This window comes from Agelaius phoeniceus (assembly GCF_051311805.1).
Source record: "Agelaius phoeniceus isolate bAgePho1 chromosome W unlocalized genomic scaffold, bAgePho1.hap1 SUPER_W_unloc_2, whole genome shotgun sequence".
NCBI classification, from domain to species: Eukaryota; Metazoa; Chordata; class Aves; order Passeriformes; family Icteridae; genus Agelaius; species Agelaius phoeniceus.
Window position 1 is genome coordinate 4841103 of NW_027509867.1, and position 22172 is coordinate 4863274.

General features: G+C 54.5%; 2 protein-coding genes across 2 annotated transcripts in view; one reads left to right on the forward strand and one right to left on the reverse strand.

Moving 5' to 3' along the window:
• LOC143692674 (uncharacterized) overlaps positions 1-17450 on the reverse strand; it is a 127079-nt gene extending 109629 nt beyond the window's left edge. Inside the window, exons 1-2 of the mRNA XM_077172921.1 lie at positions 17418-17450; positions 13341-14358 (exon numbers count right to left, since the gene is read on the reverse strand). Coding sequence (XP_077029036.1) covers positions 13341-14358; positions 17418-17450 — 1051 coding nt within the window. The remainder of the gene's footprint in view (positions 1-13340; positions 14359-17417) is intronic.
• A 575-nt stretch (positions 17451-18025) lies between these two features.
• Positions 18026-22172, forward strand: part of LOC143692675 (uncharacterized) — a 169624-nt gene continuing 165477 nt past the window's right edge. Inside the window, exon 1 of the mRNA XM_077172922.1 lies at positions 18026-18317. Coding sequence (XP_077029037.1) covers positions 18026-18317 — 292 coding nt within the window. The remainder of the gene's footprint in view (positions 18318-22172) is intronic.

Consider the following 22172-nt stretch of genomic DNA (forward strand, 5'->3'; position numbering starts at 1 on the left):
CCGTCAGTGGGGCTGATGCCGTGCCGGGGCTCGGGGAGCCCTCAGCCAGCCCGGGATGCTCTGCGCCCTGCGCTGGACCCACGCCCGCTCCCCCTCGAGGCGTCCTGGCGGCTTCCACCGTGCCGGGCCTCGGCTCATCCCCGCCCGGCAGCCCCGGCTGCTGCCGCTGGCCCCGCTCACTCACCAGCTCGCCCCAGTGCCGGACGCGGTTCCGTGGCACCCTTTTGATGGCCACCTGCAAGCCAAGGACAGCAGCGGGCTCAGCTCGCCGCCCGCCCTGCCCATCCTCCTCCTCCTCCTCCTCCGCCCCCTCCTCCTGCGCCCGCCGCCGGCCCCGCCGCTCACCGGGGCGCCGTCCGAGAGCCGCGTGGCCGCGAAGACGCTGCCGAATCCTCCGCGCCCCAGCAGCGAACCCAGGCGGTACCGCTCCTGCAGGGCCTCCTGCGCCTTCCCTGCGGGCGAGACGCGGCTGTCAGCGCTCGGCCCGGGGCCAGCAACGGCCCCCGAGCGCCCCTCAGCCGCCCCGGGCCGGCCATGCCCAGGCGTTCGCTCTTTGGAACGCGGCACGGGAGGCTCGGGGCCGGCGGCCGCGCTGCCGAGCGTCGGAGCTCGGGCCGGGGAAGCCGCAGCGGAGGCGGCGGGAGCGGCCGCGCCGCCTGCGTCCTCCGCGGGCCCCGGGAGGAGCCGGGGCCGGGGCCGGGGCCGGGGCCGGGGCCGGGGCCGGGGCCGGGGCCGGGGCCGGGACTGGACCCTGCCTCGGGTGCGGGGCCGGGCTCGGGCGAGGCGGAGCCGAAGGGCGGCGATGCCGCCCCCGCACCAGGCACTGACGCCCGCCCAGCAGCGCCACCGCCAGTACGGCCAGAGCCGGGCGGAGGCGAGAGCGCGGCGGGACGGCCGGGGCCGGGCACGGGGCAGCCCCGCCCGGGGCCGGGGGCGGGCCGGGGGCATGGCCCGGCCAGGCAGGGGAGAGGGAGGCGAGGAGAGGAGAGGGACGCCGGGCAAGGGACCTCGAGAGAAGGGTGCCCGACAGTGGGAACGGGAGAGAAAGAAAAACAGAAGGAAAAACAGAAAGAGAAGGAAAAAGAGAAAGAGAAAGAAAGAAAGAGTGATCTAAAATATCTGTTCTGCTGCTGTCGCTGCTGCTGCTGCTGCTGCCGCCGCCGCTGCCGCCGCTGCAACTGAAGCACCGGGGCCGTTCGTCCCCGTGTCCGTTCCCCGCTCGCCCCACGAGCCCCACGTTCGAGCCCCGCGCGCCCCGGGCACAGCCCCTGAGTCTGTCCAAACACGGCAACTTTGCAGCGGTGAGCCCAGGTGCAGAGCCCTGACTCCTGCACACTGGCACAGCAATCCCCTCGCTTGCTGCTCTGCATTGGCCTGGCTGAGGGGCAAACACTGTCGGGACACCTTCCCTTGCTGTAGGATTCCTACCTGAGCCCAGCACTGCACTTACATCTCCAGTGTTGCCTTCCAGTAAAACCAGGGGAAGGAAAACTGTGTGTGGCTCATGGTACTTTCGAGTGTCTAAAAATCACTAAGTCACCGATCTTAGAAGTGCGGTGCATCTGGAATTCCTGGGATGGAGAAGTAGTGCAACATGGAAAAGGGGAGCATAGAAATAAATAGAGGAAAAGATCTTGGATTGTTTCATTTTCATTTCACTTCTGGAAAGCTGTTTCAGTTTTCCAGGAATCTTCTCCTGTCTGCTCTTCCCAAGAATGTCTCATGGAGAACAAGGTCAAGCTTCTGTCCCAAGATTTGCCAGCAGGAAATTATGCCACTGGTGAAATTTTCATGATGACTGTTTTTGCTGGCTTAGGGCAAATTTGGGGAGGAAACCTCCAAAAGGGATCAGTCTAGAAAGCAAGTTCAAGCGGCCCCTCCCCCTACTAGTTCAGGAAAAGACTTCCCTTGAGAAAAGTGAAAAAACCCCAGTTTATTTAACAAGTAAAGTATTCAGAAGCATGAAAATGAATAATATTAAATGAAACTTCTGTCAGTGCTGAAGAGATGGCAAATTCAGAAAGTCCTTTTTGTGGGTTGTAGTTGGCTCACTCGGTCTCTTCTAAGTCCCTCTGGGGCTGGAATGCAGCGTCCCAGAGCTCGGTGGGCCACAGGTGTTAGCTGCAGGTATTTTTCTGGGTTTTCAGTCCAGAGCAGGTTTAAACAGTTCCAAGAGAAAGGAAAGTCACAGTCCCAGGAACTTCTCTGCCTAAGCTAGCTAAAACCAAATTGCTGGACCTGGGCTGTGAAGGCATCGGGAAATTTCCAAATCTGGGCACTGGCGGTCCCAGCAAACACCAGATCTGGATGGTGCTGGAGCCAGAACCTGGAAATTTCCAAATTTTGGCTTTCTGTGCCAGCAAATCACTGGACTTGGGCTCTGCCAGCACCAGGAAGTTTTCAGATCTGGGCGCTGGCACTGTCAGCAAACACCAGATCTGGGTGGTGTCGTTGCCAGCGTCAGAAATCTGCTGGATTTGGGCTCCGCTGGCACCGGGAAATTTCCAAATCTGGGCACTGGCGCAGCAAACACAAGATGTGGGCGGTGCCAGAGCCAGTAGCAGAAAGTTGCCGGGTTTTGGATTTCTGTGCCAGTAAATTGCTGCTGCACTTGGGCTGTGTCAGAATAGGGAAATTTCCAGATCTGGGCACTGGCGGTGCCAGCAAACACCAGTGAAACCTTCTGGCCCTCGTCCGGACCATTGGCCAGTGATTTCCCTGAGAACCAGCTCTGGCCACTTTACAGACAGAGACTGCTTTCATCTGGTGCTCTGGAAACAGAACTTTAATGAAGGCAAACACAACAAACAGGACGGCGTGCACAGTAGAGAGAGCAAAGCAGAAAAAAGCCTGGGTCCAGTGTCTAGCAGGGATATTTATCCATTTATTTATGGGGAGGGGTTAAGGTGGGATCTGAGGGAAGGATCCAAGAGGAAGGAAGGATTATGAATATTGAAATTTTTGCAGTAAAATGTAACCAATGGTAGCAAAGAGAACTCAGAACTTTCTAGTAACAATCTGCATAACTGAACAAGAGGATTATGGGTGGGAGCTCCTGCTGACCCCAACTTAAGAGGGTTTTCCCACAGCCTTAAGCCAAGGTCTCCTTCTTCTTTTAACCAACCCCAACACACCAGATCTGGGTGGAGCCTGGTTTTGGCTTTCTTTGCCAGAAAATTGCTGCATTTGGGTTGTGCTGGCACCAGGAAATTGCCAATGTGGGCACTGGCAGTGCCAGCACACACCAGATCTGGGTGGGGAATGTGCAGGCACCAGGAAATTGCCAAATGTGATCTTTCTGTGCCAGTATATTGCTGGAATTGTGCTGTGCAGGCATCTGAAAAATTCCGGATATGGGCACTGGTGGTGTCAGCAAATACGGGATTGGGTTGCTGTAGGTACCAGGTATTTGCCTGGTTTTGGCTTTCTGTGCCAGCAAATTGCTGGATTTGGGCTGTGCTAGAATAGGGAAATATCAAGATCTGGGAACTGGCAATGCCAGCAAACACCACATTTCCGGAAGGATTGGATCTGGACCCGTTCCCCACCCTTCCCTTTTCTCCCTCAACAAGGTGCCAGAGGGGCTGGAGAGCAGCCAGGCAGAAAGGGACCTGCAGGGACTGATGGACAGCAGGCTGGACATGAGGCAGCAGTGTGCCCAGGTGGGCAAGAAGGCCAATGGCTCCTGGCCTGGATCAGGAATGGTGTGGCCAGCAGGAGCAGGGCAGGGATTCTTCCCCTGTGCTCAGCACTGCTTGGGCAGCACCTCGAGTGCTGTGTCCAGTTCCTGGCCCCCAGTTTAGGAAGGACATGGAGGGGCTGGAGCATGTCCTGAGAAGGGCAACAAGGCTGGTGAGGGGTCTGGAGCACAAGAGCTGTGAGGAGCAGCTGAGGGAGCTGGGGTTGTTTATCCTGGAGAAGAGGAGGCCCAGGGGAGACAAGGCAGTGTCAGGGCACAGGTTGGACTTGATGATCTCCATGGCCTGTTGCACCCTTGCTGATTCTGGGATTCTCTGAAACCACCCTTGGAGCAGTTGCAGGATGAGCCCTGGGCCTCCTCTTCAGCAGCTCCAGCAGCCCAGGTCCCTCAGCTTCTCCTGGCAGCCCCAAAGCCCATCCTGTCAGTCCTGCAGAGCCTCTGCAGCTCCTCCTCATTGCCCAGAACAGGGAGCCCCAGAGGCAGACACAGCAGCCCAGATGTGCCCCCCTGGCCTGGGGTGCCTCTGGCAAGGGAGCAGCAGCAGGCACTGCAGGAGCCTGCAGACAATTCCTGCAGCACTTGTAGGATGATCCTGCTGCCCAAGGGACGTTCCCATGGGGCCAAGGCAGGAACTGCAATGGGGAGTGGGGCCAGAGAGGAAAGGGCAACCAGGGATGGGCTGTTTGCAGGGCAGGGAACAGGAGTGGGCAAGAGGAAGAGATTTGTAGCAGGAAGAATAAGAAAGCAAAGGTGCAGCCAAGGAAATGCTGAGGGCAGTTTGGGGGTGGCTGCCAGGCAGCCCTGGCTTTGAGCAGAAGCGTCTGCAGTGGCACAGGAAACTCCCAGCTGATGGGAACAAACTTTCTGGCTGAGTGCAGAGGCCAGGACAAGGCTGAGTGGTTTCCCAGGTGTCCCCCAGCCCTTGCTGGCCCCAGGGGCTGATGGCATTTGTGCTCCCTCAGGTTCATGTCCCCACAGCAACAGCATGGGGGTGCTGGCCCTGCTGTGTGCAATGCAAACAGGGGCTGCTGAGGCAGTGCTGCCGTGTCTGTGCCTGCAAGGATGGGGCACCTGTGTGAGCTGGGGGAGAGGCCAGGGCTGCAGAGGGGGGATGTTGTTGGCAGCTGCATGAGGACGCTCTGGGACGCTGGCCTGGGCTGTGCAGCGCACTGGGCATGGATCAGCCCCTGCTCTGCTGCTCCTTCCCGTCTGGCCCAGGGCCCTTGCAGAGCCCCAGCCATGCTGTTTGCCCCCAGCCTGCCCACGGCCAGCCTGGGGCTGCTGACGGGGGTTTCTGTGCTGAGCATTGGCCTGGCCGTGTTCTTGAGAGAGCCTGGGCAAGGAGCCTGGAGCCCCCAGGGCCTGGCCTGAGGCGTCAGCGCTGCCCCAGCAGTGCCCATGGCCTGTCCCTGCTGCAGCCCTGGCACTGCCACCCCCAGGGCTGTGCCCGGCCCCGAGAGCACTCAGGCCCTGCAGCAACACCAGGGCCACCAGGGCAGCGGGGCAGGGCCACGGCAGCAGCACTGGCAACACCAAGTGCTGCTGCTGCTGCTGCTGGGCACAGCTGCTGGGCCAGCACTGATCTGCCCCAGCTCTGCACACAGACATTGCTGCTGCAGCTCCAGAGAAGGCAACAAAAGGGCATCTCTGCAGAAAACTCTGCTGGGAGATCCTTTAGTTACTTTAAAGCCATTGAGAGCACAACCCCTCATTGACACAGTCTGTGGCCACAGTTAGGTGGAGGGAAACAAAATGAGAAATGGCACAATAAATGACATTTATTTGTGGACAAGATTAAAAACCTAAAATAAAAGATAAAGAACCTCCAAACTGCAGCCAACGTGTACTATCAAAGATGACTTTTATTACAGTTGATTTGCAGAAATTGGCCAGCAGTTTAATGTTTCTGAAAGCATGCAGTCATCAGTCTCCACACTGCAGCCTTGAGCTCCTGGTTCCTCAGGCTGTAGATGAAGGGGTTCAGGGTTGGAGGCACCACCAAGTACAGAACTGACAGGGCCAGATCCAGGGATGGGGAGGACATGGAGGGGGGCTTCAGGTGAGCAATTGTGCCAGTACTGATGAACAGAGTGACCACGGCCAGGTGAGGGAGGCAGGTGGAAAAGGCTTTGTGCCGTCCCTGCTCAGAGGGAATCCTCAGCACAGCCCTGAAAATCTGCACATAGGAGAAGATAATGAACACAAAACAGCCGAGTGTGAAACTGGCACTAAGAGCAAGAAGCCCCATTCTTCTAAGGATTGACTGTGAGCAGGAGAGCTTGAGGATCTGGAGGATTTCACAGAAGAACTGGCCCAGGTCATTGCCATGGCAAAGGGGCAGGGAAAATGTATTGGCCGTGTGCATGAGAGCATTGAGAAAGGCACTGGCCCAGGCAGCTGCTGCCATGTGGGCACAAGCTCTGCTGCCCAGGAGGGTCCCGTAGTGCAGGGGTTTGCAGATGGACACGTAGCGGTCGTAGCACATGGTGGTCAGCAGGGAAAGCTCTGCTGACAGGAAGAAGAAAAGCAGAAAGACCTGTGCAGCGCATCCTGTGTAGGAGATGTTCCTGGTGTCCCAGAGGGAATTGTGCATGGCTTTGGGGACAGTGGTGCAGATGGAGCCCAGGTCAGTGAGGGCCAGGTTGAGCAGGAAGAAGAACATGGGCGTGTGCAGGTGGTGGCCGCAGGCTACGGCGCTGATGATGAGGCCGTTGCCCAGGAGGGCAGCCAGGGAGATGCCCAGCAAGAGGCAGAAGTGCAGGAGCTGCAGCTGCCGCGTGTCTGCCAATGCCAGCAGGAGGAAGTGCCTGATGGAGCTGCTGTTGGACATTTGCCCTGGCTGGCCATTGGGAGCTGTATATGGATAAAAGGACATTGAAGAGTCAGAGGAGATACCTGTAAACAAAATCAAAGCCATTTCCCATACACCCTCCCCTGTAACTTTCACGGGCACGCTTCTGTCTTTAAGAGTTCTGTGGTTTTCTTTATAAGATCCCCCATGTCTCTCCTGGTATTCTTGGATATCAGAAACCCTCATCATTTCTGCAGCCCTCAGGAAGAACAGAGCAAGTTCTGTGAGGCAAAGTGATGATGATAGAGTGAGGGGAGATGGCCTGTCATTCTGACCTGTTCAGACTTTCTTTGGGCTTTTACCTTTCTCAGGTGGAGGTTGATCACGTTCCAAAGCTTCCCCTATGATGTCACCAGGTACTGTTGGAGCAGATGGATCCACCACAGCCCAGCTCCACATTCGTAGCCAAGGGCTCACGTTTCTCATTTTACCAACCCAGAAGCATTATCTGTGTCAGAAACCTCTGCCTTTTCCCATCAATCTTATGACTCAGAGATGCTCTAGGACAGGTTTGCACCCTGGATTGAAGCTCCCAGCTTGGACTGAAATCTCAGGGAGACTCCCAAGTGTCCTTCTGATGGCATTGGATTGTGGGAGATGCAGCTCCTTCCCTGGCTGCACTGACAGCATTGCCCAGAGCCGGGCACTGGGGACAGCGTCACCCTGAGCCAGCTGTGCCCCCTGCCAGAGCCCCCAGGGCCGGGCAGCTGCTCCCAGCCCTGTGCTCTGCAGAGGGAACTGGGCCCGGGGCTGCAGAGCTGCCCCACGTCTCTGCTGCAGCTCTGCCTGCACAGGAGGGGCTGCACGCCTTGGAGCCCCGGCCCTGAGGGCAGAGGCTTGGCTGGGGCACAGGAGGGAGGGGGCTTGTTCAGAGCGAGGGGCTGCACTGCAGGGGCTCCTGTGGGCATCTCTAAACTCTCCCTGCCACAGCATTGCTGGGCTTTGTTTTCTCTCATTGCCTGATCTTCTCTCTGCTTCCTGCAGATTTCCCTCCTGCAGGTGTTTCCCTGTGCCTGATCTCTCTGTGCCAGCACTCACAGACCTCAAATCTCTGTGCACTCTCCTTGGCCTGACAGAACCCTGCCTGTTTGCAGGGCACTGGCTGGGGGCAGGTGCTGTTTGCAGCTTGGAGAAAGGACAGCTCAGACTGAGCCTGATGGCTCCAGCAAAGGTGATGCTGCTGCTGTCCATGGGCAGAGGGGCTGAAAGCACATTAGGGATCTCCTGTGAACCTACTGATCACTGAAAGCAACAGTTCAGATATGTCAAGCTCTTGTCAGCATTCATAATTAATAATTCCTAATCAACCTTTAATATTTATCCCCTCCGTGCTGCCATGGTCCAATAGTAGGAAACTGAATACAAAGTCTTAGGAATATCCTTTTTTCTTTTAAAATCCTTGTCTTGGAAATAGTCTATGACTGATCAGAACCCCTCAGCATGTCAGAGATTCATGCGCATTTCACCTCCCCTGCAGCAGAAATCCTCAGAGTTGCACTCACAGAGTCTGCAGGCATTGGCATGTTCCAGCTTGAGGAGATGGCTCCAGAAGCTGCAGCTGCATTGTCCTGCAGCCAGAGGTTCCTGTGCCAAGGGCTGGCAGTGATTGTGCCCCAGGCACTTCTCAGCCCCTTCCCAGCCCTGACTGATTGAAGCTCTCTGTGCCTCTGTGCTGTGCCCGGGCTGGCTGCAGGCAGTGCCCCAGCCCTGCTGGGCTGGCACAAGAGCTGCTCATCAAGAGAAATGTGCTTTTGAAGCTCTTCTTGGTGAGCAGGAGCTGCCTCTGTGCCAGGAGCCCAGCCCAGCTCAGCAGCACAGACACAGCACAAGGACTTTAATCAGCCTCTGGGGCTTTGTGCTCAGGCCCTGAGCATCAGTCCCTGAGAGGGAGATGAAGAAACCTCTGCAGAACTCCAAGGCAGAATCCAGCTCCAAACTTTCTTGGACTTTTAATGGGTCCCAGAGAGGGACACGACTGAGCAAGTGTCCCCAGGCCCCAGGCAGAGCAGAGAACTGCAGGCAGTGATGACAGGTGGGGACAAAGAGAAGCCAAGTCTTGGTGCCCTGGGGCACAGCAGGGTCTGTGCCAGCAAGGGCTGGGAGGAGACACCTTGTCCTGAGGCCCTGGGGCCTCCTGGCACAGCCCCAGCCAGGCTGGGCACTGTCAGCCCCTTGTGCTGCCCTCAGCATCCCCCCCTAGCCCACATCCCAGTGGCCTCAAGGATCTGCTGCAAGGAGTCCCTGGGGAGCCTTGCTCAGCAATGGCCCTGGGGGCTCCTTCATGCTCCCTGCAGGGACTGCAGGTTTTTCAAAGGACTTGGGCTCTGGCTTTTGCCTTGGAGTTTCTGAGAGCTTTGTGCAATCATGGCCTCCAATTATCTGCTGTAATTAGTCCCTGGAGAGGCTTTGTCAGTAACAACACTCAGTGGGGCTAATTAATACTACAGGGTACTTCAGTTATTTGAAGTTACTTGGTGTTTCCCTTTTGATACAGACTCTGTGAGAGGTTTGTGCAGTCATGGCTCCAATTATCTGCTTTAATGAGTCCCTTGAGAGCTTTGTACTGACACTCAGTGGTGCTCAGTAATGCTTTGAGCTTCTCAAATTTTTTAAGGTAGTTTGGAATTTCCTTTCCATACTGAGACTCTGAGAGGTTTTTGGTCAATCCTGGCCTCCAATTGTCACCTCCAAGGAGTCCATGAGGAGCCTGTGTTGGGGATGGACCTCACTGGGACCCATTTCTGCTTTGAGACACTTTGGGGTTTTCTTCTGGCTTTGACTCCTGGAAAGGTTTGTGCAATCTCCTCTCAGGCCCTGAGGTTCCAGGGCTCAGCTCCAAATGCACCACAGGGCTCATCAGGATGCAGCAAGTCCTGACAAACCATGGCTCTGCCTTGATTTCCCTCTGCTCTTATGCAGTTTATCAGGAATGTATCTGGAGTAATTTTTGGTTTGCTAATTTGAGATTTCTCAGCCAATGCATCTATTCGTGCAGTGGTATCAGTGTTGGCTAATTACCATTGCACTCACTGGAATATATTTACTCATTTCCTGCTGTGAGATAGGATTAGGAGAAAGGCAAAGTAGTCTCAAAATTTTAAAAGATTATATGGAAAAGTTTATTACCAGTAAATAGAAAAAAGAATAAAAAGGATCTGAACACTTCTCCTTTCCCTACAGCCTTTTCTTTCTTACTGACAATGCAAGGAGACAAAACCTGAAAGTTTCAGTCAGTTTATACCATCTAGAACAGTCTTTCTTCAGTTCATTTAGGGAGAGGAGTCTCTCTTTCATGCTAAGGAGACTTCTCCATAAGAAAAAAGTTCACTCGTGGCTCTCAATTCCCACAAATAGCAGCTGCCCAGAAAATCTGCAATTGTGAAGTCCCTCCCATTTTTTCATAGCTTTTCCCACAGATGTTTTATGGGCCATGTCAACTTATGGGGTATCAGTTTAAAGATGAGCTGTTCAAGAGCAAAGATTCTCTTCATCAATTTCTAAAACCATCTTCATCTCTGAGAACAAAGATCTTCTTCTCTCCCTGAGGGCACAGGGTCTCATCACTCTTCTCTTTTCCTCTGTACAAACTTCTCATGGGATCACAGCTACTTCAACATTTGCTTAATTTAGCATGGAGGCCTTTGCTGAAAAAGTCATCTCCCCATACTTTTCAATGAGTTATCAGGAAAAAGACAGTCTGATGTATCAATTCCATCCTTCCCCATAGCTTTACAAGAGGATTTCAGCCCCACTATCAAGGCATCTCCTCATCCCTAACCTCAACTTCCCCTTCACTGATCTTGGTGTCTTCATGTTGCCCCTCTGTGTGCCTGCACTTTGTCCTTTTCTCTCACTGGAGGGAGGATGGAAGCACTGAAAGAGTTCATATCTCACCCGGGGCCTGCAGATGTTTCCGTGCCCCCGGCCGGGCTCGGTGCTTGCGGCCGGAGCTGTTTTACGATGGAGGTTTCTGCAGCGGCTGCGCTGGGGCTGTGTCAGGATGGGCCGCGCTGGGGCAGGGCCAGGATCTCAGCAGCCAGGCCAGAGCACAGCAGCAGCACAGCCGGGGGCCGATGGCTTCTCCTGCCCCTGCCCGGGGCTTGCGGCTGAAGCCCAAGGGTGGCAGAATCTTGGCCGAGCCGGCCCGGCCCGGGGCTGCTCCTGGGGCCCGGCGGATCCTGGCTGGGCCCGGGCTGGCGGCGGGGCAGGGCTCAGCAGGGCCCAGATGTTCCCAACTGCAGCCATGGCCCGGCCCAGCCTCGGCCCCGCGGCCTCCCCTGCCCTGCCCGGCAGCCGATGGGGCCTGGCGGGGTCCCTGGGAAGGGGCCCGGCCCCACGGCAGGAGCCGCCCGGCCCGGCCTGGCTGAGACGGGGCCGGGTCAGCCTTGTTACCTCTGTGCCAGCCAGAAGGGAAAGAGACCCTCCCAGGCTTTCCCATCTTTAACATGTGTCTTCACAGAGCTGTGTACAGTTTCCTTAGTGGTTTAACAGATTGTCAGTTCTCAAAGCTGATTACTGATTGGTTTTTTGTCAGACACAGATGAAATTGCTAGAAGCTTCTCTTAGGACATCACTTCCATGATGCAAAATCACCACAACAGCACAGAGCACAGAGCTCCTTTGTCCATTTGTATCGGTCATGTGCCCAAGTCCTCAAAAACCCTTCTTGGGAGATCTCTGGCCCCTTTCCAAGGTTTTTTCAACTGAAAGCATTCAACTCAGTGTCTAAGAAAATCACCAGCAGACATGGCCAGCCTGACCTGTCTGTCCTTACTACTTTCTTCTGGGAGCAATCTTTGGATATATGGAATTTGGGAAGCCAAATTCTAATTTTGGCCATGGACCATGGATATGAAGGTTGGTTCTTTTCCATAGGAAGGAAGGAACAGAGTCCCAGTGTTTGCCAGGAAGAAGAGAGTGACCACCAGAGGACAAGGCCAGGCAGAGCTGGCAGGTTTTTTTCTGAGAGAAACCCTTGCATATAGGAAAATTTTTTGAGAGAATACCAATTTTGGCAATGGACATTTAAAAAAAGGGATGGTTCTTTTCTATAGCAAGGAAAGCACGGAGCCCCAGTGTTCCAGGAGCTGATGAGAGGCATTCCTTGACATTGCAACATCAGCCAGAGCTGTCAGGTGGCCCCTGGGAGGCCAAGCCAGCCAGACCTGTTCCATGTTCCCTCGGTTCCATGGGGCCCCACAGTGTCCCAATGGTCCCTTGCTTCCCTGAGGCCCTGAGGTGTCATAATGCCCCCTTGGTGACACCAGGCCCTGAAGGGTCCCAATGGTCTCCATGGTTCCATCAGGCCCCACAGAGCCATAATGGTCTCTGGGTTCCATAAAGCCCCACTGTGTCACCACAGCCCCTTGGTTCCATGGGCTCCAGTGGTGCCACAATGATACCCTTGGTTCCATGAGGTCTCCACAGTGTCCCAGTGTTCTCCATGGGAAGGAAAGAACCCAGCCCCAGTGTTGCAGGGGCAGTCACCAGAGGTCAAGGCCAGCCAGGCTTGATGGTACTGGCAGATTGTGCCTGGGAGTAACCCTTGGATATCCAGAATTTTAGAGGTGGAATCCCAATTTCAGACATGGACACCTGGAAGAGAAGGATGGTTGTTTTCCATAGGAAAGAAAGCATGGAACACTGATTCAACAGTGACATTTGGGGATCTATGGGGAGCATTGGGGATCGTTTCTGCACCTCGTGACCCAACAGGAGCTTTTCTAATAAATGTTGCCTGAAGCTCCCACTGTGCTCATGACAGGAACCCATTTGAGTGTCTGGGACATCCCAGCTCTTTGGCAGCCTGGGGACTCCTGGGATGTCACCATGGAATGGCTGTGACTGCCTCTGACCACAGGGCTCTTTACCATCCCCAGAAAGCCCTGGGAGGTCTCCATGGAGCCCCTGTCTCTGCCTGTGACATTCCAGCTCTGGAACAGCCTGGAGATTCTTGGAATGTCCCCATGGAACCCTTCTGAGGGCCTGTGACAAATCTGATCCTTAGTAGGCAACCATCACCAGTCCACTGTTGCTATGGTCAGTTTCCATAGCAACCATCACCAGGCCCCTGTTGCTATGCTCAGTCCCTTGGCAGCTCCATGGAGACCCCATGCCAGGGGTGGTTGCCATGGCCACCAGGGCTGGCACCAGCTGGGATGCTCGGTTTCCACGGGCCGGGCTTCAGGAATGGGATTCCCCAATTTCCTGCTCCCGCTAAAACCGCGCTGCCCTCGCTGCCCTCCCACCTCCCATGGAAAGCACAAAAGGCAAAGATCCCAGGCTGGGATAAGAACAATTTATTGGGAACAGCAAGGAGATAAGGAGCAAAAGGAACAGAAACAATATTGATAACAGAAGGGATAAGTAAAACTATTTACAGAGAAAACTACAACATCAACAACTAGTTCTTCCTGGCAATATATTTCCTCCTGTCTGGAAAGGACACCCTTTTCCTCAGGGAGAGAGAGAGAGAGAGTCCCTTTCCTGCCCCTGGCAATGACCTGAGGTGGGAGTGAATGTAATGACAGGGCCATGGCCAGACCCTCATGTTCTCCAATCCCACATCACGTCATTGGCGGGGCAACAAAAGGTACAGGTGTCTTCCCAGCATGGATTATAGGGAACATGGATCACCAGGGCTCTGACCAACGTGGTGTCTCCAATGGGGGATTAAGCTGGAGCAGTGCATGAAGCTCTTCCTGCAGCCGGGGCATGTGCAGGGCTTCTTTTACTGGTGCCTCCGTTGGTGTCTGCTCAAGTGAGAGCTGCTGGTGAAGCTCTTCCCACACGGGGGACACTCGTAGGGCCTCTCCCCAGTGTGGATGCGCCGGTGGGTGACGAGGGTGGAGTTGTGCTTGAAGCCCTTCCCGCAGTCAGGGCAGTGGAAGGGCCTCTCATCCGTGTGAATTCGCTTGTGCTGGAGGAGTTGAGAGCTGGTGTGAAACCTCTTCCCACACTCGGGGCACTTGTAGGGCCGCTCCCCTGTGTGGATCATTTGGTGGATGATCATTTGGGTTTTCCTACTAAAGGTCATTCCACATTCCCCGCAGTTGTATGGCCTTTCCCCAGTGTGAATCCTCTGGTGGCAGATCAAGAGAGACTTCTGCCTAAAGCTCTTCCCACATTCCCCACATTCATAGGGCCGTTCCCTGGTGTGGGTCTTCTGGTGGGAGATCAGGTTAGAGTTCTGGATGAAGCTCATCCCACATTCCCCACACTCGTAGGACTTCTCCCCGGTGTGGATCCGCTGGTGCCTGATGAGGTGGGAGTTGCGCTTGAAGCCCATCCCACAGTCAGGGCAGCGGAAGGGCCTCTCATCCGTGTGAATCCGCTCATGCAGGAGGAGATCAGAGCTGGTGTAAAACCTCTTCTGACACTGGGGACACTTGTAGGGCCTCTCCCTCTCCCCAGCGTGGATGCGCTGGTGGGTGATGAGGGTGGAGTTGCGCTTGAAGCCCCTCCCACAGTCAGGGCAGCGGAAGAGCCTCTCATCAGTGTGAATCTGCTGGTGCTGGAGGAGACTGGAGCTGGTCTGAAACCTCTTCTGACACTCAGGACACTCGTAGGGCCTCTCCCCAGTGTGGATGCGTTGGTGGGTGATGAGGGCAGAGCTGCAGCTGAAGCCCTTCCCACACTCCCCACACTCGTAGGGCCATTCCCCAGTGTGGATCATCTGGTGGCTGATCAGGGTGCTGCTCTGCCTGAAGCTCTTCCCACACTCCAAGCACTTGTGGGCCTTCTCCCCATTGTGAAGCTGCCCATGGCCCACCAGCTCTGAGCTCTGGCTGAAGCTCTGTCCACCTTCCTGGCTCAGGGTGGGTCTTTCCTCCTCAGAGCACCCTGGGCTGGGTTTGGAGCCCCTCCTCTTGTGGAATCTCTGGGGATTTCCCTCCCCATTGGATTCCTGTGCCCTGGAATCACGCAAAATGGCCTCTTCCATGAGGTCCTGCCCTGGGGATTTTTCCTCCCTGGTCTCAATGCTCAGCTTCTTCCCTGGGGGAGGAAGGACAAGGAGAGGATGGGATTTGCCTCCGTGCCAGAGGGAAGGGGAAGGAGATCCCCCCAGTGCATCCCCAGCAGGACGGGGTTAGCAGCAGGGTTGTCCTGCAGCCAGGGGCTGTGCTGGGCTGGGAGATGGAGCAGGAGAGAGGGGGAAAGGGGCACTGACTTCCTCCTCACCTGCCTGGGTGTCCTAGGGCATTGTGTTAGTTTGAAAAGACAGGTGTCTGCTAAGGAAGGCAGGAGACTCCCTTGAAATGGAAAATGTTAATCCCTTCACTTGGGATTATAATTTTCAAAACAAGGGGCTGTCAAGCAAAGTCTATGGGAATAGGAATAACAGTTCTTCAGAAGGAAAATTAAAAATACAAATGCAGTAGTACTAAAAACTACTTACAGAGTAAGAATACGACCTGACACCCTGTGGGTCAGAGTGTTGGTAGCACTCCTGTTAAATGGTGGCTGCAGTGCTCCTGCAGGGACAGGTGTGGTTCTGTTGGAGCAGTGATCCTGTAGAAGGGTGGAGTTTTCCTCTGAAGGTCCAGTTGTGGTGTCGATCGGCCTGGTCTTCCTCTGGGATCCAGTGGAGCTGAAAGCTGCTCTTCTGGGAATCTTGTGGGAGAAGGCTGACTCTGTTGTTCACATTCTCAGATTATATCCACGTAGGAATGCTTGGCTCCTCCCTCTGGGCAGAGCTTCTCACAATGGGATGATGGAATTTTTATCAGTGACACTCAATGGCCCATTAACAGAAGATATCTCCCTGGAGGGAGGATTCATGTGGAAGAGATAAAGTAAACTGCTCAATTAACAGATGATAATTGCCCCAACTTTAACAGAGGGTAATTGAATACACACCCAGCTAAACCTGAGACACTGTTCCAGCCTTGGAAAGCAGGATTTGGTACCAGGATTCTTTAGGGAATGCAACCCTGATTGAAGGCAGAGATAGAATCTCCAGAGCCTGCAGCCAGAAATGGACAGTTGTGTGATACTCATTTCAACATCTTCTCTTTTGGAATTATTGACTAATGATTATTTGCTTTGCCTACCTAATATTTTTGTAATTTTTTGCAAATTTGCATTATCTAAATTACACTGTTCCTTAAGTTAAGTTTGGTGTCTGTGTCTTTGGTGCGGGCCCTGCCCACTGGCGAAACAGGGCCCAATCCTGCCTAAGTGTTACCTGGGGAGACAAAACCCTCACTGCAAATGTGCCCCCTTCCTCCTTGTTCCCCACACTTCATGCACTGATCATGATGTCCTATGGTCTGGGGTATCCCTGGGGTCAGCTGGGATCTCCTGTCCTGGCTGTGTCCCCTCCCAAGCTCCCCCACACCCTCAGCCCCTCCCCAGCGTGGCCGAATGAGGGGCAGGACAGGCCTTGGCTCAGTGTGAGCTCAGCAAGAACAAAACCATCTCTGCGTGCTCAGCCCTGTGCTCAGCCCCCGGGCCCGGCATTTCCTCCACTGCCACCCCGGAGCCCCCTTTCCCACCCCTCTGCCCCACGGCCGCCGCAGCACCGGCTGACAATAGAAGCAATTCTGTGGCAATTCCAAGTTTCCTTGGTTCCTGCACAGCTCCAGCTCAGCTGCTGGCAGGTTACAATTAAAGAAAAGTGCAAATTCGGCCCAATACAGATATTATTAAAAGGCAGTGGAAGCTCTGTGTAGCTGTCACAAAGGTGACAGGGATGAAGAGAATAATGATTCTCACATTTGGAAAAAACCCAAGCCTGGGAATTCAGTAGTTATTTGGGAATTTAGCTACTTGAGCTGGGCTTCTTGTGGGACTTTTAGCAGCCTTGTGTTCCTCACCATGTGGTGAATGAACCTTGTCAGTCTTGCTGGTATCATTTGCTCCATTTCCTCCAGTGATTTTAACAAACTTTTCAAGGAGGGACAACAAAGTATTTTCTTTACACTCCAGTCCCACAACAGCCATTTTCCTCATCAGTTCTCCCATAGGTCGCTCAGACGAAGCTGCATCCAAGTTTCCAAGAGTTCCTCCAGAGAGACCCACAACCTCCTCAGAGGAAGGAACCATGCAGTTGTCAAAGGCAACTGGGGTCAAAGAACAGTGCCCTGAACTCACGGTGCCAAAATAATTTTGCAATCTGGTTAAGAAAATATTAGAGAGATGCCATTTGCCCTGGAGCAGGGCAAGTGTGACATTGTCCCCTGTGTGTGTGGCCTTCCCAGGGTGGGGGTTTTACACCTGAGCCAGTTTGGGTAAGGGGGGTGGTGCTCACCCCCTGAGCAGGGATTCCCCCACTGTTTCAGGCTGCAATGTAAGATGGAACCAAATGCATGTTTTCAATCCCCATCTTCATCAACTGCTATCAACAGGTGGGGCAGTGTTCTTGATCTCTTCCATGACTCAGCCCTGATAACACCCTCCAGGGGAGATATCTTGTGTGAATGAGCCATTGAGTGTCACTGCAGGACTGATCAAATTCCATCCTCCCATTGTGGGATGCTCCGCCCAGGGGGAGGATCCAAGCATTCCTACCTGCATATAAGCTGAGCCTTGCAACACCAGGAGCAGCTTGCCTACTGGATTCCCAGAGGACAAGAGCTCCAGAACCACCCCTGGACCTTCAGAGGAAGACCAGACCCTTCTACAGGATCACTGCTTGGACAGAATCACGTTCATCCCTCCAACAGGACTGCAGCCACCATTTAATGGGACTGCAGCCACCACCCGGACCAGCAACAGGGTGTCAGGTTATATCCTGACTCTGTCAGTTTAAGGCAGTGTTTCTGTATCATTGCCTTGATCTTCAATTTCTTATAAAATTGTATATCTGACTTAGACTCTCCCCCAGGTTTGCCTTCTAACCAGAAAAAAAGACAATGTGCGCACCCTTTGTTTGGTTCCCAGAACAGGATTTCCCATTCCCAAACCTTGATAGGATGGAGGAGGAGGCTGCGAGAAACAGGAGGGAGCCATGGGACACGTAGGCAGGTGAGGAGGCAGTCAGTGCCCCTTTCCCCCTCTCTCCTGCTCCATCTCCCAGCCCAGCAAAGCCCCCGGCTGCAGGACAACCCTGCTGCCAACCCCGTCCTGCTGGGGATGCACTGGGGGGATCTCCTTCCCCTTCCCTCTGGCACGGAGGCAAATCCCATCCTCTCCTTGTCCTTCCTCCCCCAGACAAGGAGCTGAGCATGGAGACCATGGAGGAAAAATCTCCATGGCAGACCCTTGTGGAAGTGGCAGTTTTGAGTGACTCCACAGTGCAGAATTCCAATGGGGAGGAAAATCCCCAGAAATCCTTCATGAGGATGGGCTCCAAACCCAGCCCAGTGTGCTCTGAAGAGGAAAGACCCACCCTGAGCCAGGAAGGTGGACAGAGCTTCAGCCAGAGCTCAGAGCTGGTGGCCCATGAGCAGCTTCGTGATGGGGAGAAGCCCCACAAGTGCTTGGAGTGTGTGAAGAGCTTCAGCAAGAGTAACCACCTGATCCGCCACCAGATGATCCACACCGGGGAATGGCCCTACGAGTGTGGGGAGTGTGGGAAGGGCTTCAGCCACAGATCCACCCTCGTAATCCACCAACGCATCCACACTGGGGAGAGGCCCTATGAGTGTCCCCAGTGTCAAAAGAGGTTTAGGACCAGCTCCAATCTCTACAAGCACCAGCGAATTCACTCAGAGGAGAGGCCCTTCCTCTGCCCTGACTGTGGGAAGGGCTTCAAGCGCAACTCCCTCCTCATCAGGCACCAGCGCATCCACACTGGGGAGAGGCCCTACGCGTGCCCCACCTGTGGGAAGAGATTTCAGACCAGCTCCAATCTCTACCTGCATGAGCGCATTCACACGGATGAGAGGCCCTTCCGCTGCTCTGATTGTGGGAAGGACTTCAAGAAAAAATTCACCCTCGTCAGGCACCAGCGCATCCATACTGGGGAGAGGCCCGATGAGTTCTCCACATCATGGGAAGAGCTCGTCCATGAGCTTTCACTTGATCAGACACCAATGGAGTCGCCAGTAAGGGAAGTTCTGCGAGTGCCCCAGCTGCAGGAAGAGCTTCATGCACCACTCCAGCTTCTTTCCCCATTGGGGGTCCCATGTTGGGAAGAGCCCTGGGGATCCATTTTCCCTGTGATCCATGGTAGGAAGACACCTGTACCTTTTCCTGGCCCTGCCAATGACCTGATGTGGGATGGAAGAACATGCGGGTCTGGCTATGGCTGTGACATTACATTCACTCCCACCTCAGGTCATTGCCATTGGCAGGAAAGGGACTCTCTCTCTCTCCCTCCTGACAAGAAGGGTGTCCTTTCCAGGCAGGGGGAAATTGTAGCCGGGAAGAGACAGTCAGTTGTGTTGTAGTTTTCCCTTTTTCTTATCACTTGTGTTATCAGTATTGTTTCTGCTCCTTTTTGTTCCATATCCCGTTGCTGTTCCCAATAAATTGTTCTTATCCCAGCCCGGGATCTTTGCCTTTTCTCCTTTCCATGGGAGGCGGGAGGGCAGCAAGGGCAGCGCGGTTTTAGCGGGAGCAGGAAATTGGGGAATCCCATTCCTGAAGCCCGGCCTGTGGAAAGCGAGCATCCCAGCTGGTGCCAGCCCTGGTGGCCATGGCAGCAGCCTTGGGAGCGGGTCCCTGGCTGGGGCTGTGGGAACCTCTTCCCTCTGGTGCCCAGGGACAGGAGTGGAGGGAGCGGCTGCAGCTGAGTCGGGGCAGGCTCAGGTTGGATGTCAGGAAAAGGTTTTTGCCCAGAGGCTGCTGGGGCCCTGGCCAGGCTCCCCAGGGCAGGGTCCCAGCTCCAGGGCTCTCTGAGCTGCAGCAGCGTTTGGCCAGTGCTGCCAGGCCCAGGCTGGCATTGTTGGGGTGTCCTGTGCAGGGCCAGCAGTTGGACTGGAGGATCCTGATGGGTCCCTCCCAGCTCAGCCAATTCTGTGGCTCTGGGATCCCATCAGCCTGGGGATGGGGCTGCCAATGGTTGCCATGGCAATGGGCTCTGGCTGCAGGCCTGAGCTGGTGTCCATGGCAACCACCCCTGGCATGGGGTCTCCATGGAGCTGCCAAGGGACTTAGCATAGCAACAGGGGGCTGGTGATGGTTGCCATGGAAACTGACCATAGCAACAGTGGACTGGTGATGGTTGCCTGCTAAGGATCAGATTTGTCACAGGCCCTCAGAGGGGTTCCATGGGGACATTCCAAGAATCTCCAGGCTGTTCCAGAGCTGGAATGTCACATGTAGAGACGGGGGCTCCATGGAGACCTCCCAGGGCTTTCTGGGGTGGTAAAGAGCCCTGTGGTCAGAGGCAGTCACAGCCATTCCATGGTGACATCCCAGGGCACCTTGGGCTGCAAAGGCACCCATCTGTCACAGGCACTCACGGGGGCTCCACGGTGACATCCCAGGAGTCCCCAGGCTGCCAGAGAGCCGGGATGTCCCAGACACTCACAGGGGTTCCTGTCATGGGCACAGTGGGAGCTTCAGGCAACGTTTATCAGAGAAGCTCCTGTTGGTTCACGAGGTGCAGAAACGATCCCCAATGCTCCCCATAGATCCCCAAATGTCACTGTGGAATCAGTGTTCCATGCTTTCTTTCCTATGGAAAACAACCATCCTTATCCTCCAGGTGTCCATGTCTGAAATTGGGATTCCACCTCTAAAATTCTGGATATCCAAGGGTTGCTCCCAGGCACAATCTGCCAGTACCATCAAGCCTGGCTGCCCTTGGCCTCTGGTGGCTGCCCCTGCAACACTGGGGCTCGGTTCTTCCCTTCCCATGGAGAACACTGGGACACTGTGGGACCTCATGGAACCAAGGGTATCATTGTGGCACCACTGGAGCCCATGGAACCAAGGGGCTGTGGTGACCCAGCGGGGCTTCATGGAACCCAGAGACCATTATGGCTCTGTGGGGCCTGATGGAACCATGGAGACCATTGGGACCCTTCAGGGCCTGGTGTCACCAAGGGGGCATTATGACACCTCAGGGCCTCAGGGAAGCAAGGGACCATTGGGACACTGTGGGGCCCCATGGAACTGAGGGAACATGGAACAGGCCTGGATGGTTTGGCCTCCCAGGGGCCACCTGAAAGGTCTGGCTGATGTCAAGGGCTGCCTCTCATCAGCTCCTGGAGCACTGGGGCTCCATGCTCTCCTTGCTATGGAAAGAACCATCTGGCTTTTCAGATGCTGTAAGAGACGGTCTGAAGTTTCCCTCATTTGTCTCACGATCGTCACAAGGACAGAGACCGGGACCCTGAGGACCCTGACTGGAGTTCTGGCCTGGCTGCGGTGGATGCTCACCAAGGGATTGTTTGCAGGTGTGTTTGCAGTGCTGCCATGGTTGCTGCTTCGAGCAGGGGAGCTCGAAGGGAAAGGGGCAGCTCACCCTATATGCTGGCACCTGCTTCATGACAATAGCCCATGAATTTCCCCACCTCTTGGCCAAATGAACTTTCTGGGGTAACTTTGGTGGTCCCCCATGGAAAATCCTTCATCTGCTTCACGACCACCATGATGGACGGAGATTGAAGCCCCCTCCCAAGGACTGAGACTGAGACCCCTATAACCCTAACATGGGGAGGGGTTGGCCTGATTGAAGTGACATGTTTGCCCAGGTGTGGTCATTGGACCAAGAAAACAATTGCTCTCACTCACTGCTGAGATTGACTTATCCTGTTTTGGAACATGGACTGTCTGTACCCGTTTTCAATAAACTTATTCTTCATTTTCTTTTACCTGTTCCCCCCTCAGCAGAGGACTATAATAGACCCCTGAGTAAACCAAGACTTTGAGATTCTCCCTGACCTGACAAGACAGATCTATTGGCTGGACCACATGAGGATTTAGTCTCTCCGTTTGGTAGCTATATCCACCCCCTCTCTTTCTCTCTCTCTCTGTCCTTTATATCCTTTCTAAATCCCTCTACTGCATTTGCTGTGGGCACTCAATAAAAGGTGCATGTATTTGATTAATACTGAAATCCCCTTCGTGTTGTCTTTTGCACTCCGAGATCAGTTAACGAACCATCACGACCCCCACTTGTATGAGCAGATTGTGACAGATGCCCATTGCCAAACTTGGTACTCTCCCTAAACAATTTCCTTAATGCAATGGTATCTCCCAGAAAAAAACGTGCCAGCTCTGGCTGGCCTTGGCCTCTGGTGGCCACCTCTCATCTGCCCCTGAAACACTGGGGCTCTGTTCCTTCATTCCTACAGAAAAGAACCAGATTTCATGTCCAAGGGCCATGGACAAAAATTAGCACTTGGCCTCCCAAATTCCATATATCCAAGGATTTCTCCCAGACAAAAGTAGACAGGAGAGACAGGTCAGGCTGGCCCTGTCCTCTGGTGATTTTCTTAGACTCTGAGCTGAATGTTTTCATGTGAAAACACCTTGGAGAGGGCCCAGAGATCTCCTAAGGAGGGGTTTTGAGGCCTCGGGCACATGAGCACTACATATGGACAAAGGAACTCTGTGCTCTGTTCTGTTGTGGTGGTTTTGCATCACAGAAGTGATGTTCTAAGAAAAGCTGCTAGCAGTTTCCTCCATGTCTGACAAAAAACCAATGAGTAATTATCTTTGAGAATTGACAATCTGTTAAACCACTAAGGAAACTGAACACGCCTCTGTGAAGACACATGTTAA